The 20,261-nt window shown below is 28.4% G+C and overlaps 1 protein-coding gene across 1 annotated transcript; it reads right to left on the reverse strand.

Moving 5' to 3' along the window:
• Positions 1-12,196: 12,196 nt before the first annotated feature.
• LOC145836615 (uncharacterized) lies at positions 12,197-12,559 on the reverse strand. The gene has a single exon (XM_082944403.1). It carries the CDS (start codon positions 12,557-12,559, stop codon positions 12,197-12,199), a length of 363 nt encoding a protein of 120 aa, XP_082800529.1.
• Between the last annotated feature and the right edge of the window lie 7,702 nt (positions 12,560-20,261).

Raw genomic sequence — 20,261 nt, forward strand, 5'->3', positions numbered from 1 at the left:
ACTTACCATTAAACAAAAATTTAAGTTACTTTTAAGATACAAAAGATCAAAGTCAGTGAGCTTAATAGGGCGTTTTGTGAGAAACAAAGCATAAGGCAAAAAAAATTATAATAATATTAATAACAGTGAAAAATATATTTTTATTGAAATAGTTTAATTATGCCTTTTTGGTAATTGGTAACATTATAATAAAAAACATTAGTAATATTCAAACAATTTACCCAAAGGACATTATTTTAATTATAATAAAAATTTTATATTAGAAAACCTTAGATAGATCTTAAACCAACATTAAATTTCCAAGAAAACAAAATGAAAAGTTGCAGTCCATGTGTTTGCATCAAAATCTTTTTACAAAATTTTACTTTTTCTCAAAAGTTAACATATTTATTGAAGTCTATAAACAGTGATAATCTATTATACCTTCAACTTTCATATATATAAAAGCCAGTTTTACTTTTTGTAAAAAAAATGTTGGACCTTCTCTAAATAGCTTTACTACAACTTCTTTACACCTTAAAATAATCTTGTTTTAGAGTGTCAGTTTAAACAATGACAATTGACAAATTAAATGATTTTTATACGAGATTTCATAGTTACAACACCAATCAATTTTAATTTAACATGTATAAATTTAGTTTATATTTGCTCTTATTTTTATAGCTATTTGGCAAATAGTTTTGGTATAACAATAAATTTTTGAAACTTAAACTATTTTTGGGAATAATGTCATAATGGCTAGAAGGGTCATTTATTATTTTATCACATATATTAAAAATTGATTAAAATTATATTCAAAATATAATTATTGGTGTGAAATTAAAAAAAAAAATTACGTAATGTACTTTGTTTCAAGAGTAGTTATTTATATAAACTATACAACTAAATCACTATTTATTTGTTAAATACTGATGAAGTACTTATGTTTTGTTACCATAAAAAAAACTAATGTATTTAAACAATTTGTACTTATTTTGTTGTAATACTAGCCAATTCCAGGAAATTAGATTTTTAATAGCTTGTATTAAGTAGGTGTTTTCTGTATCAGCCTTGGTTGCAGTGATCACAGTTTGGATGTTATCTTTTAATTTTATTTAGCCTAAGTTTAGTTCAGAATACAGGGTTGCCAAACTTAAAAACTGAAATAGCATAGACTGTGTAAATAACCTAGGACTAATTAATGATGGGAGTGATGATTTCTGCAAATTTAATTTTTTAAAAATTCTCTTCTTTAGATGATTGTTTGTTTTGTGAAGGTTGCTTTAAATTGATACATCTTAAATTTCAAAAGTATCAATTAAAAAGTTTGCAGAAATGTGAAAAAATAATTTACCCTTTTTTTGTGAAACCTGTAAGCTAAAAATGTCTGTATGTTTTAAATGTAAGTTGTTTTGTAAAAACTTTAAAAATTGTTTAACCTGTTTTATATGCTTCCAAAAATGTCATGTTGAGTGTGCTTCTTAAAATAAAATGAAACTAAGCCTATATAAACAAGGTGATTACAAGTTTGTTTTATTGTGATACATGTAAGGAGTCTGTTTTTCCCTTTCAGAATGTTAACAACTTTGATTATGATTGTTTTTATAAATATGTTGAACCTAGTATTTTTAAAATTAAGAATGAGAGTTACTTAGATCTGTATAGTGTGAAATTTAACAAGAAAAATTGTATTAGTATTGTTTTTATGAATATAAGAAGCTTGAATGCAAATCTTTATAAAATTGAGGAATTTTTGAGTGTAACTGAGGGATTGCATGATGTGATTTGTGTGTGTGAAACATGGCTAACAAATCTGAGACCTTTTGTAGGTAAGTTGTACGGATATGATTTTGTTAATAAATTGTCTAATAGTAATCAATCTGGTGGTGTTGCATTTTTTGTTAGAGCTTGCCACTCTTATGAGGTTGTAGAAGGTGTGTCTTTTGAGCAGTGAGATGTAGATAATTTGTGGATCTCTATCAAACTTGAAAACAATAAATCGTTTGTAGTTGGTAATGTATAGACATCCAAGCACTACATTTAATACTTTTAAAGAAAATTTCCTTAAAGTTTTAGACCTATCAAATGAAAAGAATAAATATTATATAATCGGTGGTGATATAAATATAAACTTGTTTAATAGAGATCAGGGTACTTTTGACTATTTGGATTGTATTTCTAGTGCTGGTGCTTTGAAATTTGTTGATTTGCCAACTTGGCATTCTGCTGGTTATTTGTCTAGTTCTTTGATTGATCATGTTTATTCTAGTTTTGATTGTGAAAAGCTAAATGTCAATGTTGTGGATTATGATATATCTGATCATATGCCTGTTATCTGTGAAATTAAATGCAAAAAGTCCAAAAATGAGTATTGTGATCTGAGGTCCTTTCAGGACTTCAGCAAGTTTGAAGTTGAAGCTTTTCTGAATGATTTGAATGTGAAATTGAGAGGCATGAACCTGTGTGCTGAAAATTGTGAAGATGTTAATAAATGTTGGGATGAGTTTGAGAGTATTTTTAGTGGGACGGTATATGATCATGTTCCAGTCAAATTATTAAGTAAAAAAGAACAAAAACTAAAAGCTAAACTGTGGATAACAAAAGGTATAATAATCTCAATAAACTTTAAAAACTTAATGTTTAAATTTGCCATTAAAGATAAAACAAAAAAAAATTCTGTTTGTTTTAAAAAATATCAAAATATATTAAACAGAGTAATAGAATGTTCCAAAAGACTTTATTATAAGCAACTAGTTAAAAAGAATAAACAAAATAGTAAAAAGTTATGGAAAATTGTAAATAATATTGGTTCCACTAAATCTACGTCTAGTTGTAAAATTAAAGGTGTGCTTGATGAGTGTGGTAAATTTGTGAATGACCCAAAATGTGTAGGCAATCTAATGAATAAAATTTTTGTAAACATTGCTGACAATTTGTTAAAAAAAAAAAAGATGTTGTTGATGTAAAGAATGATGAGTATTTGTCTGATTCAGTTAAAAATGATTTTGTCTTTAATGAAATTTCTGTAGTGAGATTCTGATATTAAAACTTTAAATCCAAACAAAAGTGTGCGTTCTTATGTCCCTAATATTTGTTTTGTGAAGCTCAGTGGAAAAATAATTTCTCCTTATCTTTCTGAATTGTATAATAAATGTGTTGAGTATGGTTTGTTTCCTGAGTCACTTAAATTTGCTGAGGTAATTCCTATTTATAAATCTGGTAAAAAAATGACATTAATAACTACAGACCTATATCTCTTTTATCCCCATTTTCAAAAATTTTAGAGTTTTTAGTGTGTGAGAGATTGAAAAAATTCTTTTTGTTGAATGAGGTACTACATGAAAAACAGTATGGGTTTAGAGAGAATAGTACAACTGAACTAGCTGTGAATCAGATTGTTGATGAGTTAATTGAGGCTGGTGAGAGAAAATTAATAAATTGCTCCGTATTTTTGTATTTGGCTAAAGCATTGAACACAAATAATCATAAAATTCTAATATCTAAAATTAAAAATTATAATATAAAAGATTCAATGTTAAATTTACTTAAAGACTATTTAAAAGATAGAAGTCAATCAACGGTCATATATAATGTTGTATCTGAGCGTGAAATTGTGAATGTTGGAATACCACAAGGTTCTTGTTTGGGTCCTTTGTTGTTTCTCGTATATAATAATGATATTTTTTCCTCTACTGAGATAAATATGGGTTGTTTGCTGATGATCCCTGCTTGAGCTACCAACACAGTGATCCTGAGTATTTAAATGAAACTATTAATAAGGAGTTGGTTAAAGTTGATAAATGGTTGTGTGCTAATAAACTTTTTATTAATTATTTAAAAACTAAATTTTTACTTTTTAATAAAACTTCAAAAAATTGTGAATTTAGTGTTAAAAGGTTAATGGTTTTCTTATTGAGCAGAGTAATAGTATAAAATACTTAGGTGTGGTTTTGGATGATAAGCTGAATTGGAAGAAACATTTGAGTTCTCTGAAATCGAAATTGTCTAGGAGTTGTTATGTTTTGTCAAAATTGAGATACTACTTGGATACATTTACACTTAAAATGGTATATTATAGTTTTTTGTATTCGCAAATCCAATATTGTATATCTGTTTGGGGTAGTGCTGCTGACTGTTACTTAAAACCAATTGTTTGTATGAAAAAAAAGAGTGATCAGGTATGTTTGTCGTGTGCCTGCCTTTACCACAACAAACCCTTTGTTTAAAAAAACTGGTGTGCTAAAATTAAAGGATATGTATAAATTGCAAACTTGTAAGTTGATGAGTAAAACTTTTAAAAACTTAAAAAAAGATCCTTTTAAGTTTAGATATCAAAACTTTTTGTTGAATAACTACATGGAGTAGATGTAGAGTGCTTCTACATGTATGTTTTGTTTGTGTTGAAATTTGATTCATGTTATTTGGGACCAGATTGTGATGTGTGGGTCTTTATTTTTATGAATGTCCTGGTAATGAAAGAGTGATTGTTATAAATTATTGTAATAAATTTTGTTTATTGCTAAGTTGTTTTACTTGTTTTAATTTTGTTATTGTGTTAGATTTAAGAAAATTCATTTATTTATTTATTTTAGAAATTAGAGGTAAAAGTATAAATCTAATACAACATTTCTATTTATTTTTTAATTATTTGTTTTAAAAGTTTTAGTTTTTTTTATTTTATTTTTTATTTATTTAATATCTATTTTAGTTGTTTATTATTTTTTTTTTTTTGAGTCTCGTACAAAGTTAATACTAACAAATTTTTTAAATTTTTTTTTATTTGTTGACTTTATTGTTGATATATATATAATTTATTCAAATAGCAATTTTAAAAATTCTGGAACATATGTTTCACAAAGCTTTAATTTTTCATAAAGCTTTGATCATCAGCCAGTTAAATTCAAAATAAAAAGCACTGTACTAAACAAAGATACAAAAGTTATGCAAAAAAACAAAAAACAGTATGACGTAATATTGTACATTACAAATATTCAGTACAAAAATCGATCTACCTTCTAACTAATCAAACAACTAAAATTAACGAAAACAACAGTTAACTGACTATAAGATGCTTCAAAATTTGTTGTGTTTTAAGAGAAGCTTTTTTATATGTCGACAAGACGATATAAATTCGCTTCTCTTATTTAAACAACCTTCCTTTTTTAATGCATACATAACGGCTGTTGATTCTTTTAAGCACAGCCTACAAACAGGGTTGTTACCATCTGCTATTGGCTGTGCTCTTTTTATCACCTCCCAAGTTAATTTAAAATCAATGTTTTTGCGCTTTAGGCTAAACATATGTTCCAGAATTTTTAAAATCGCCATTTGAATAAATTATTTAAAAGCCCTTCAAGTGGGCTCAGTTGAAAGTGTTTAAGTTTAAATATTAACCCTATTTTATATATATATATATTTTTTTTTTTTTTTTTTTTTCAATAAAAGAGTATCTTTTTTTCCTACTTACAGTATTTCTTTATTCTAGTTAGTTTTTTTTAGAACTAAATACTTAATTTAGATATTGGTTTATTTGAGTTTACAACAGCTGATTGTGAGTTCACACTGGTGGCAGTGATCACATGATTGGATTGTTGGTGTGTTTTTTGTTGTAGCGTCAGCAAATACTTACTTGGGGATTTGAGCTTCATGATTTTCCCACACTTTCGGTTTTAGTGTTGAGATTTTAACCTTGTGAGTGTTTGCCAAATGACGTGTCACCAGAGGTTTTTTTTTCAATAAAGGGTTAGAATTAGTTTTTATTTCAGTTAGCTAAGAATTTTTTTTATTCCATAAACATTTTTAGTTTTGTTTTTAGTTAAAAGTTAATTTTTTTTTCTTAGTAAATTTAAAGATAGGGCAGGTGGAATACGTATGATGAGCTCAAACTCATTTGCTTGCCTTTCAGAAAACGTTTATTGTTGCAAAGGGGAGAGTGAGTATTTTCTGATGTTTTTCTACCTTAAAAAAAAATCTAGCCTAAGTTTATAATCACATTAAAAGAATAATAATATGAGTCAAAAACTTATAGATAATTTTAATAAACTTTTATACCTAATAATACTTAAATAATAACAAAAGACTTAACAAAATATTAAAAAAATACACAACCTTTGAGAAAAAAATTATGGAAGTCAAAACATAGCCAGAAAATTTAGAAACAATAGCCACATTAGCTCAAGTTTTTCAAAAATTTTAAACTAGACTGAGTTATCCTAAGTGTATGCTAACCCTGATAGGTTTTTATACTATATTTTATGCTTCAGGAATAATACTTTATTAATTATTCATAAGCTATATGTTGGTTCTTTTTGGTGGCTGGTTGGAATAGTGGTTATTATTACTATTTTAGAGCACTGCTTTAAATTTTCACACATAATGTGATTCAAAATTTCAAGTTTATACTTTCTGTGTACATCATGTCATGCCATCTACGAAACATATTTGATATTTTTTTTGTATATTGAACCTTTAAATAAATAGCACCTTTTTTACCATTAAAAAAACACCAGTCTTAACACTACCCATTGTAATGTATTTTTTTGTTTCTAGAGAAAAGCAAGTGTGTTAAATCATGTATAGTTTTACCTGCCCTAATAATATTTAATGTTTAATTAACCAATTATTAAAACTATCATTTAAACAATTAAAATCATTGATGACACACCATTAGGAGAAAACTCACAAGGTTAAAACCTCAATAATGAAAACCACAAAGTTTGAGAAAATAATGAATCTAAAATCCCAAAGCAAGTGTTCACTGGCCCTATAACAAAAATCAAAACAACAATCCAACCATGTGATCTTCTAGGTAAGATTACAGTAGTATATAAAATGTTACAAGGGTTAGCAAGTGATCAGATTCTGTATACTTAACTTGTCTACTCTATTGCACATTTTTTCAATATATTCTAAATATTACATCATTCAATTTGAGTTTTAAATTGAAAAATAAAAACCCAGTTGTTGACACATATACAAAAAAAAATTATAACATTAATATGTATTATGATCATTTCACTACAAACTTGAGAAAAATTTTGATCATTTTTAAAATACTATTATATATGAAATCTTTACTGTTAACAAAACTTTTACTTTTGATGACAATAAATATGACAATGATTTTATAACTTAATCCATATTTTAAAACTAAACTTTTAATTCTGAGTTGGTTGTATAAGGTGAAATAAAAAATATGTCTGTGAAATTTTAAGTAGTTTATGCAAGAGGGTGTACATAATACATATGTTTTAAATCAATTTAGTTGGTTTAGGAACAAAATTTAAGTATTTTAAGTAACATGTTAAGATAACATCAAGTACCATTTTAGAGTTTGATTTCATTAAAAAAATACAACGCAATGTTTCTAAACATTATTAAGGACTTCAAATATATTTTAATTTTAGATTTATTATAAAAAATTTATAATCTATACTAAACTTATTTCGTAAATTCTGTTTCAGTTTATTTAACTAGCGAGCTTCGATCTTTAAATGTTCCACAACTAGAGTTTTTAATGCTTGTTTTAAAACGAAAACTACACAAAAAAGCAACTCTTTTGTAAGTATTTTTTGTTTAACTATTACTAAAAACAAAAACGAGTTCTTAAAACTAAATAATGAAGCCTTATGTTTTGATTTTAAATGTGGACTATTGACCCTTATTAAGTTTCTAACTTTTAGTATAAATTACAGAAAGATAGTAATAAGTATACGTTATTAACAGACAAATCATTAACTAATTAACTAATAATCTATATTATTCTATACTCTGTCTACCCTATTACCCATAAGCGCCCCTGTTTATTAAGATACTTTTTAGTTTTAGACTTAGACTGTATTTTCTTTTTTAGGTTATTAAAGTTTTTGAATGCATTAGTTATAAAACTGTTTTAAGTAAACACATAATTTAACTAATTTTCTTTTAGTTTTTTTTTTTCATTTTATTGGTTGTTTTTTTCTTAAAGTTAAATAGTTTATAGTAAATTTTTTTTACTACTTAAATCGTAAGAAATTGTGAAAGCAAATGGTGTCCTACTCGATAACCGAAGAGTTTTTTTGTACACCAGGTCCTTAAACTTTTTGAGCGGTTTACTTATCATTAAATAACAATAATATCAGTTTATAAACTTACATTATGTTTACTTTTTAAAAAATCTAGTTTTAGTTAATTAAGTTATAGAATTTATGACCATTACAGTGAAATTTTATTTCAAAGTTTCCTTATTTATTTTATTGTTACTTATTCTAGTATAATATAAATATAACATCTCAAAAAAAATGAACCTACTATCAAAGTTTTAATTTTAAGAAACAAGCTAAATAGTTGATTTTGTTCTTATGGAAAATAAACTTATAAGATCGTATTTAGACCAAGTGATTAATTAAAATTATGGGTTAGTTAATGGTAAGTTTCAATGTATGGCTTTTTAATAACTTTTATTTTGTACTACATTTATTATAACAGGGTTCTGAAACTGCGGTCCATAAAGCAAAAGTCTGAAGCCTACAACGTACTTTTCATCTAAATACGTGTATTTTAAACAAAATAAGTATAAGTTTTAGTGATAAATAGCTTTTGCCTGCGAAAGAATTTTTAATACAATACGGCCCGAGAGAAAGTTTTTTTATGAAAATTGTCCCTATACTTGTAAAAGCTGTCAACGCCTGTATTATAACATAACAAAGATTATTAACTTAAAGTTTCAATAAACAAAATAAAAATTAAAAACAGTCAAAAAAATTAATTAAATCTTTTCAATTAATTTAGTTTTACTTTATAGCAACGTAAGTTAAAAATGTTTGTGGTACTACCTTACATAAGCTTTTTAAAGCTTTTGTATAGTTTTATGATTTTACAGTTAAACTAATAAACATCAAATTTTGACGGTATATATAAAAATTTTTTTTAATAGAATATAAAAATTAGCTTTAATTATGAACTTTACCAACAAAATATAAATTTAGCTGTATTTTTTATTTAACTAACTATATCACTTGATTTTGTAAATGAAAATAAACTTTACTTTATAGTAAAATTTTTTAATTTACATACATTTCTAAGTAAAAATAATAACTATTATTCACCGTACTAAAACAAATAATATATATACCAATTTTTCATTTAAAAAATTTGAAACTTAAAACAAGCTTTTCTACACATACTTTGCTTTTTGGAGAGAAGTTATTTTTTAATTTTGTTAGTTTCTTGCATACATTAATTGGTTGTTTTAGTTTACAATTTGCCGCAATAGAGAACTAGTTTGAGGCGGAATTCTGCGTAAAACCGTTTTGTAGCATCTTTAATAACTGGATTTTGATTATTTTTTGGACGCACTCTCATTTGTTACTGCTGAGCAAAACACTGTTGCTGATAAGCCTGATCGTTTGGCTGCTGTTACTGTTAAACATTCTTGATTTAGCGTGAAAGTTTGATAAAATTTATGAATGCTTAGATTTAAAAGCACATCATAAAACTCGAACTTTTTTAATAAAAATGAAGAATAACTCCTTGTAAATTTAGTTTAATAATTTATTAACAATGAAAAATCTAAAATGAAAACAAGTATAAACATAAACACTAAAATGAGCTATAGTCTAATTATTCTACATCCCCTCCAGCTCATTTAAGATAATAACAAGTTTTAGTCAATGACATAGCTCGTCAAAAGGGTATTTAAATAAGTAACAAAAATATTTTACTAAGATGAAACTAAATTATATGCTTTAACAAAGCTCAATTAACTTAAACAAGGGATTTATTTGAGGAAAAAAAAAACAAAACTGCATTAAAACGCACTAAATAAATCCAAAACAATTCAAATTCATGCAATTCCACGCTGAATCCTTCCTGGCTCAGCAATTATCAATATCAGCAGCAATTGAACACTCAGCACCAACTGTTGTATAAACAGGAACACACAGACTTCACTTACGGTGATTTCTACTTTGGAGTACTCCACTCTCAAGCTTCTCTGGCGCATTGAAGTCTTTCAACCTACGCAAAGCAAGCGGCACCTTATTTTTTTTGGGAACCATAGGAGCAGGAATGTACTCTTCCTCAACCTCTTCATGATCCGCTTCAACCTCACTGGTTTTACCAGTATTGGCACCGTTTGAATCCTCTGTAATCTTTACAGAAGAATCAGGACGTTGATGATCAACAATGCACTCATGTGAGCTTGGTAGATTACTGCTCCAACCTTAGGAAAAGTTTTTGCTTCAATGCTTGTTGAGGCTGGGTTGTACATCCTTAAAAACTTTCTGTTCCTCCGAGTAAGTCTCCGTGAACCATCAACTCTGACTACATACTGATCATGTGGAAGCACCTCCATTACCACTCCGTTTCTATCCTATTTACGTGGATGAGTGCCACTCTGGTTCTGCAGTAGACACCTACTGCCAACATAGAGAGGTCACAAATCCCTGGCTCTCTGGTCAAGTACTTCGGAATTCTTAACAAATCTTGTACGGAGCGCCTCTTCTTTAAGCTTCCATGCTTTTCTCCACATGGGTCGCACATTAGAATTGGAGAATTTGTCAAGTTTGTTCAAGAATTAGAAACTATCTCGCGAGTTCAGCATCAGCTGACGTCCATATACGATCTCGGCTGGAGACACTTGACAATCGCTATCAGGAGTATTTCTCAAATGGAGCATCGCACTTAAAAACTTGTCATTGTCGAGACTTCCTGAAGCGTCAATTCCTTTGTTGCACTGGACGTAAATTCCAGTCCACCATCACTTGATATTTCCTCGGGTACTCCAAACCTGGAAAACAAAACTCGGAGGCACCTAATCAACCCACGCGAACCTGCCTGAGAGGTTCCGCTTGGTGTGGAAAATATTTCTGACCAACCCGACAACCTGTCACCGACTACCAAAAAATTGTTTCCGGCAAACTGGAAAAAATCCGCGAATATTTTTTCAAAAGGGTTTGTAGGAGGATCAGATGCTTCTTGTGGCATTGATGGTTAAGAAGGTAAATTGCGGTTGCAGCTTTGACAATTGGCCCGAATTGCTTCAATGTCTTGTGTAATACCAGGCTAGAAGACAATCTGTTGGGCACGATTATGTGACTCCTTGGTGCGCCGAGTGTAACTTGTTAAGGACCCGATATCGTAAACTGACGGAGATTACTACTCTATTTTTGTAAAGTATAACCCCATCACTTAAGTACAATGCATAATCGTATCTAAAATACACTGACAAAGATTCATCATGTTTCAAGCTTCGACCTTCTTCAATACACCTGGATACTCTTGAAAGAACTTTGTCATTTAGTGTCTCTTCTACAATTTCCTCCCAAGTTATTGCCATTGAATGGCATACTTCATTACTCAATGAAGCAATTAGAAGTGATTCGTCAGTCAAATAACTATCATGTGAATTCACTTCATTAATCGAGCTTGGATAACGTTATGCAGCATCTGCCGCTAGATTAGTTTTACCTGCCATGTAATGCACTTGAAAAAGCCATGGCAATGTACGTTGTTTGAACCTAAAAATGCGCGTGTTGTGAATTTCGTTTAAGGTACGATCACCAAAAATCTTTACCTGTGCTTTATGATCCGTAACAACCACAAGATCTTTGCAGCCCTTAGTGAAATACTTTGTCTGTTCTAATGACCAAGCAATAGCAAGCGACTCCCCTTCTATGGCAGCATAATTCTTTTCTGCCCCATTCAGAAACCTTGAACCTGCAAGCGTCACTTTCCAGCCTATGGTGCAGCAATCTGGTAACCGGCTATTGCATTTGCAGTGTTTTTGCATAAGGAAGTAGCCCAATCCTTGCTTTGACCAGTCTGGTCTAAGACAAGTCAGTTTCCCAAGATCAAAAATTTGAACAGCGCTCTTTATTGCGTCAATGATTATCTCTTTTGATTCATTAAATGATTGGTTTAATTTTTCTGTCCACATAAACTTATATTTTGGACTGAGAAAATCTCTAAACGGTGCCATAACTTTACGAAGTTTGGCATAATTTGCGACTTGATCTATCAGAACAAACCAGCTACGTATATCTGTGGCAGACTTTGGGGTTGGGAAATTGCGAATGGAGTCCAGATATCTGGGCAAAGGTTCTATACGTTCACCAGAAATTCTAAATCCAGCAAAATCAACGAGCTTTTGACAAAACTGGAACTTTTTGGGATTTAGAATGATGCCTGCATTGCCAACTTTTGACAGAAAATCTATTGTTCGCCACCAGTGACACTCTTATTCTGAATCAAAAAATATAGTGTCATCAACACATCTCTCCTTTCTTTCAAAATCAGATAAAATAGCTGCAAATCGTCGATTGTAACCATCACAAGATGATACAAAACCTTGAGATGCTCTAGTATATCGGAACCAGCCAAACAGAGTGATAAATGTAGTGAAGTGTTTATCACTTTCTCTCAGTGGAACTCCATGATACCCGTTCCATGCGTCTGTTACAGTCTTGAACGTTCCCTTTGGAATTATGCGCGCTAGTTTAAACGGAGTATCTGTAGCGCACGTCTCCCTCTGGCAATACTTGTTAAGTGGTGAGAAATCTACTGTCCTCCTAGGTGACCCATCCTGTTTCCTGGTGACCATTATGCGGTGACACCAGCTTACAGGTTCACCAAATGGGACACGTTCGAAGACACCCAACCTCAAATCTCTAATGAGATCTGCTTCAACCTTGCCTCTGCCAATGAATTGGCACGTGAGCTGGTGTATGACAAGCACGTGGTTTAGCATAGTTTTCCAAATGTATCTCAAGTGGAGGCCCACTCATTTGCTGGAGTAGTCTATGTGGGCATACGTTAAACGTTGAAGCTGCGTACCTATGTAAGAGCCAATCACGCATTTTGCTCACGTTTGTATTTGTTGCCTCAAACGGAAGTTTGTTTGGTCGGTCTGGCACTCTTCTCCTTGGTGGGCAATCACAGATCACATCTTTATGCGAGTCCAGTCTATTCGGATCATTTTCATTTGAATTTACAGCAACTTCAGAATGCTGATGAGGCAGTTGAGATCCAATGGTGGGAAAATCATTATTTATAATCAGGAGGTCAACCATGGTTTCATACGAGAGAAAGAATCCAGTCACTGAATTGCTTATTCCATCATATCTGATAACCTCCTTCTTTGGAGACATTCCGCTAAAAGTCGCTTTGAAAGCCCCTAGTATGTTAATAGGAGGAATTTTATTGGCAGCCCGAATTGTGATGGATACAGGCATTAAATCCTTCTTACAAAAACCAGCCTCCTGAAAGTTTTTCCACCCCCAAAGGTTCGACTGTGCTCCAGTATCAGCTAAAGCACTTACCCATGCAAACTTGTTTGTGACATGTCTAGCAATCTTGACTGATGCACGAGAATGATCAGTCGTTGCCTTGGCTTTACGCAAGGACTTCTTGCTGAATATGGTGTTATTCAACAAGATTCCTTTACTTGCGTGTAGTGACATTATTTGGGTATCTTGTTGCATAAAATCAGAACGATCAGCTTGGATTTGAAAGGCATTATTTTTTTTGATCGACTACGCCAACAAGATAAACAATATCTGAAAGGCTTTTTATTTTGGTTACCTTTTTCGTTGAAAGGATAGAAAAGCTTTTTACAGTTCTGGCAAGGAACATGTTGGGACTTATCTCCTATGTTGACACGTCCCTTCTTCTGACGTTGAAAGGAAGAGACTGCAGATATAGTCCGCAAATTCTTAGTCGCATGGCGTCCCATTTCTTTACTTTTAATAAAGGAAATTATATCAAATGATGACCTGGATAAGATATCTTCAGTACTCAGAACTTCTCTTCTTATGTTATCGTCCCCAACGCCAGCGAGCATCACGTCTTTTATTGCTTCTTCTGTGTAACTCGTCATATTGCTTTTCCCACAGTCACACTCACTGACTGTAGTGAAATTGCAGGTTTCTGCTTTGCTTCGTACACGTGTGGCAAACGTTCTAAACGGTTCATCATGGTTCTGATGTAGGTTTATAAGTTCTGCTCTTTTTACACCAATAGCAACTTTTATGACTGCAATCGATTCTATCAGTTTAGCAATGTAACTTTCTGATTTGGCCATCAGTCGAGGATCACTTGCTAACATAAGATCGCCAAGCTTGTCCTGCGCACACTGAAAAAGCTGTATGCTTGCATTTTGGTTGCTTATATTCGAAACAATCTTGAATGCCTCCCACCTCCGAATGAAAGCAAGCCATGTCTCTTGGCTGATCCCCCGGTCAACCCTTGGTCGAATCAATCGAGATGCACTTGGCATTACTCCATTATTGGATAACCCAGAATCTTGCTGATGCTCCACTTTGTGGAGGTTGAAAAAGCTACTCACTACATCACCGGATAATTCTGGCGTCTGGAACTTGCATCCACGGATTGGGCACTTTACTACAACCATTTTACTTTCTCAGATTGTTGATAAGATTTTACATGAAAAATAACACCTTGTCAAATTAGTTTAATAATTTATTAACAATCTGAAATGAAAACAAGTATAAACATAAACACTAAAATGAGCTATTGTCTAACTATTCTACAAAAATAAATCAAATTACTCATCCAAATATCATCTAACAAACACAACTAAACTAATCATTACAGAGATAGTATAGTACAAATAATATTACGCTTTAACTAAATAGTTCAAATAAATCGTCATAATAATTTTCAACAAAACTTGGACCTCTTTATTGGTCCTTTACGCCTAATAAACAAATAAAAATATTTTAGAAGTTTGTCAATAACTAAACGCTAAAAGTAACATAAACTAGCTGTGGTATTAAAATTTAAATTTTATTAGTCTTTTAATTTGGTTTATCATTTTTCTATGATAAATTTTTAAATTATATTTTATTTTCATTATGTATTAATACAAAAATTATTATATTTTTTAAAAAGTAATTAGATTGATGATAATTAGAAAGATTTTAGATATAATGTTTAAAATTTTTTGGTTTAAAAATTACGTTAAACAAAATTTTTGTAATTTTTTTGATTCTTAAAATATTTAGGTTAGGCGATGTGGACGATTTGTAAGTCTTGGTATAAATATTACTCAAATTGTTTTTTTTTCACATTTCAGCACTACAGAGGTCAAAAGTTAAATTTATTTTTTTGATGTCATGTAAAACTTATTTTCCTTAAAACAAAATTTTAAAGTTAATCTCTTTGATTCTTTTCTTATTTACCTTTTAGGATTGTACAACTAAATCTTTTTTTTGCTTAAAAAATTATTTCTGACATATCTAATGCCTAAATATTTTTTTTTTGATTTTATTTTTATGTTACCCGAATTAACTTTAACAGACCTATACTATATTACTTAATCATAGATGTTTTATTTTGGTTAACTAGATTAGAAACAAGGGTAAACTATTAAATATCTTTATCATTTGCCGGCTTTATAAAAAGTCAATGTTTTGTTTAGGTAAAAGATAAAACAAAAAATATCAGTTATATTTTGAAAAAAGAGCACATTAAACTAGTGTTCTACACAAATTAAGACCCGGCCGAATCCGGGTAAAATTTACCTAAAAAAGGCTTTTAGGAGGCCAATCATAGAAAAATAAAACTCTTTGCTGCTGTGTAATTTTTAAAATTTTTTATACAATTTCGTTTGAAAACATTAAATACAAAATTATAGTAAAGTAATCATTTAATAAAAACTAATAAGTACGGAAAATTATTTCAATAGCTCAAAAAAAACAATTATTATAAAAATCGCATTTTTAGATGTACATTATATTTTAAGCAAAAAAAAAATGTTAGACGCCAGAATATTCTACTTTGCGGGCCGGGTCTCGCCTACAACCGTGCGTTGCCCATCCCAAACCTGTATTTATGTTGTTGCATAAAAACGAATTAGTTCGGATCAAATAATTCTGCTTTATTTATTTTTAAATAAATCAATAGTATAGAGAATAGGGATAGAAGATATCTGGCCTGTGGACAATAGTAAATAGTTTATTGAACAAAAGCAAAAAAAACAAAAATTTTTGCTCAAAAATTTTTTGGTTCAATGACCTGGATAGCAAAAAGACCTCTCGGTCATCAAGTTGCATACCCAAACTTAATCAAAATTATAATGAGCTAAAAACGAAAAAAAAAAGACAAAGAAAAATTTAAACTCTAAAAAGCAAAGCTCTATGAAAAATGACACTATTAAACTTTACAATATTAAATATTTTTCTAAAAAGAAAAATTAATTAAAAACTTTCCGAAAAAAAATTAAATAATTTTTACACACACATGTATCTAACATTATATACACATAAAATATATATCTAACTTTACGTTAAAAAATTAAGTTTTTATCTAAAGTTAAAATTTTAATATTCAGCCAGAACTTTGCAAATAAATTACCCTTTTATATGATTTAAAAAAGAGAAAAAAAAAAACGTATTAAGTTTTTTCTTTTTTTTTATGTGTGTTTAAGAATTTCGACTCTACTACCAACTTATCTTAACTTATCAAAAAATAAGTAACAGTAAAATAAAGCTATAACATTGAAAAAATAAAAATAAAGTAAAGCTGCAATATTCAAAAAAAGTAAAATAAAGCTGTATCTATAAAAAAAATTGCTTAATCTAAATAAAAAGTATAGAATAAATATACCATTTTAATTAAGTATTTTGTGCTAAAAAGGTTTTTTTTTTATTCGACAGTTTAAGTTGAAAAATAAAAATATTTCACATTTTAATAGTTAAACAAACTATTGTAAAATTTTTAAGAATTTTAAAGAAGTGATTTTTACAATTACTGAACTTAACTTTTATAAATGAAAATATGAAGATACGTATTACGTAAAAAAAAAAAAACAATAATAATTTTAATAACAATGATATTAGCAACAAAAAATTTCTTTCCATTAAATCTATCAAAAAAAAAAAACTTTTTTCTCTTTTTTGAACACTTGTCTAAGTCTTAACTCTAATAATAGAAAGAAAACATTATTTGCAAACATAAAAAAGAAGAACTTTTCTTTGCTTTGCTCAAAAATAGATTTTTTAACATAAATTTGCTTGAAGCAGTTATCTCAGCTTGATTTTTAAATACTTTATTTTCTGCTAAAATATAAACATCTATAACTATTCTTTTTACATTTGCATGAAATAAAAATAAAAAAATTATAATGATATATAATAATATATACAATATGTAACCGGCTCGCACTAAATTTTTAATGATAAAATTTTGTACAAAATAAGGGAATAAATAATTTTTTTTTATTAATAATAAACTGTATTGCTATTTTCGTTATTGTATCATTATAACTAGGTGGGACGCAAGTAATTTTTTTATTAATATAATTTTACAAAAGTAAAGCAGCGAACATTTGTAAAAAATGTAAAATTTATTTATACGTTAAAAATTTAAAATTTTATTAAGAAAACAATGTTTCACTCCCTTGAACCAAATCAAACGAGATCATCAGTTGAATAAAATCTTATTTACAAGTATTTACTTATTTTATTCTTAAGTGAAACATTGTTTTGTTAATAAAGTTTATGTTTTGAATTGATAATTCTCCTTAGCATTAAGTCGAGTACTTTAAAGTAAACAGTACACAAGTATTTATAAGTAATAACAAACATTAATCTTAACTGACAATAACGTATTGAAAGTGAAAGAATTATATTATTAAAACTAATTGTTGTTCTTAATAAAACAATGTATTTTTTATATTAGAAATAACTAGACTTAGATTTTTATTTAATTTTCATGAATCACATTAGGTTTGTTGTTTTGGACAGAGCTATTAAAACCAAAATCAATGAACTTATTGTTCTCATTAATAAAACTTTTATGTCTATACGTAATAAGAAACACAATGAAAGTGTGACTATTGTGAAAATGACAAGACAAAAAATAAAAGTCAAAAGTTTATTTAATGACGAGTTGGATGATCTTATGTTTAATCATTTATACTAATTAATTTTAAGTCTTTTTTTTAAAGTATAAACGAAGTTCATAGTTATCTATCAAAGTCTTCAAAGTCAAACTCTGTTTTACTAAAATGTAATAATAAATATGGCCATAAACAGTATATTAATGTAGTAGGCTGTGGACATAGCTACCTATCAACTTAAAATACCAAAGCTATCTCGAAAGGTTCCAGGTTGAACTGCAGATTTAACAATTTACTCATTAACTACTTGAATAAATTAGAAATAGGTTGCACACAAATATTGCTTTCATTTGTGTTAAAAGAAGTATAACGATGGTTACTTTTTACCTTAGATTAGTTATTTGTGAGTATATTGATTGAGTTTTAATGACATTGGTTTAGTCTAGATTGTAGAAATTTGTAATTTGTTTTTTTATTGTCTTTATAATTTTTAATTTATTAGTAAATAGTTTCATAAAAAAGCTAACATTTCTTATTATGTAAATTAATTTAATATGCTCTATATATACTTTGTCAAAAAAAAAACAATTTAGTGAAAAGCTGAAATTACAGATTAAATATAAAACTTATAATAATTTTGTTTTTTATTGTTTTCCCACACAGTAAATAAATAGAATATTTTTTTGAGCCCATTTACATTATAAATTTGGTTATAGTTAAATTCTTAGACTTCGATATTTGTTTGAAATTGTTAAAAACTTAAATTTAAGATAAGAGGGTTATTTTTTATCCTAAGTATAGTTTTTTTTTGGAAATTAAAACAAGTTTAAATTATGAAACAGATAATCTTTTTACTACTAAACACAATATATTATTCATGTAAAGTTAATAAAAAGTTTAATAACTAAATTATTATTTGAAATTATATATAAGACTAAAAACCATTTAAGCTGATAACTATTTTTTGATAGAATTCAATGCACATTTTTTGTCTCTATGTCATATATCGTTAATTATTTAGTTTTTAGTTAAGTTTTTATTTATTGATAATCATCTTACTTCTATTATGTGTTTATATTATTTTAGATGTTTATTCAAAATGGTTATTTTTGATAGTTTAAAATTGGTTAAATTTTTTATATATAATTTTAAGTACTAGATGTTTTAAAATTACAAAAAATTTGATATTTTTGAGTTTTATTTTCAGACAAACTTTGATTATTAATTTAATATTGTTTTTAGTCATGTAAATTTATTTAAAAAGATATTAGTTGAAACATAGCTGTTATTGCTAATAAAAACTAAAGTGGAAAAACATTTAGCCTGTTATTATTAATAAGAAATTAATAAATATTTTTAATTATTTTTGATGTCAATTGTTACTTTTTAATTATAAGATAATTTTAATTTATTTAATACCATTTAAGAGAGATAAACATTGTACATATATAGTTCATTATATACTTTTGACAATGTTTCGACTTTCCATCAGTCATTTTCAAATAAAAAGCTGTGCAAAATAAATAAAAATTAGTGTTAAAACAATTAAATATACAAGATAAATTAAATAATAAGATATATACAATCAGTTAAATAACAAAATTATAAACTACAGTAAAATTACAGGTTACACAATTTTTTTATACATTGTTCAAAGGAAAATATATATAACTAGTCAAAAACTCTTAGTATGTTGGTAATACCCGGTTTAGTTAATTGCTTGTTTAGAATTGGATTACAACATTTAATAAAAATAGCTTCGCTGATTAGGATCTCAACTATTGTTTCTACATTCTTTTAAAATATCAAAGTTGTTAACAGTTGTTCTTTCATCTTTACAAATATTACAATTATTAATGTGGTCAGATACAGTTGTTTTACCTTTTAGATGTTCTCTGACTCTTTCTATTGGTGGTTTTGATGTAGACCCAATACATTGGATGCTCTCATCCGTATAGCACTTATATTCGTAGACCACATTAGATTTCAATTCGTGAGGCGTTTTGTCTTTGTTGCTGAAGTAGTTACCTATTTTGCTTGTGTCAAAAACAACTTTGAAATCTTCAATATAACTGTTTAATTTTTTTTCTAGTTTCTTTTTATATTCAATACTTGGTTTTCCAATGTAAGGTACTTTCAGGATGTTTTTGAAGTTTGAACTATTAATTTTCTCATTAGTTCACTCTTTACTGTTGTTAATAGATCTTTTAATTACGTCATCAACAAATTTTTTTGGATAACCATTTTTATTTTTTTTTTAGTTCAAGATAGTCAATTAAGGCATGTGGTGTATTAATCAATAACCGAGAAGTCATTTTGTTCACCAGGTCCTTAGACAAATTTATTTTGACCGTTTTCTTTTTGTGTGTTCAATAAACTTATTAAAAACATACCGAGCCAACCCGGCCTTTTATGTAGATAAGGAGATCTCATCTAGACTAGA

The sequence above is a fragment of the Thalia democratica genome, chromosome 5, assembly GCF_965202585.1.
Source record: "Thalia democratica chromosome 5, ktThaDemo2.hap1.1, whole genome shotgun sequence".
Classification (NCBI taxonomy): domain Eukaryota; kingdom Metazoa; phylum Chordata; class Thaliacea; order Salpida; family Salpidae; genus Thalia; species Thalia democratica.

Excerpts from the sequence above, each read along its gene's own strand:
- LOC145836615 (XM_082944403.1), bottom strand. The coding sequence starts at position 12,559 with ATGGTCACCAGGAAACAGGATGGGTCACCTAGGAGGACAGTAGATTTC.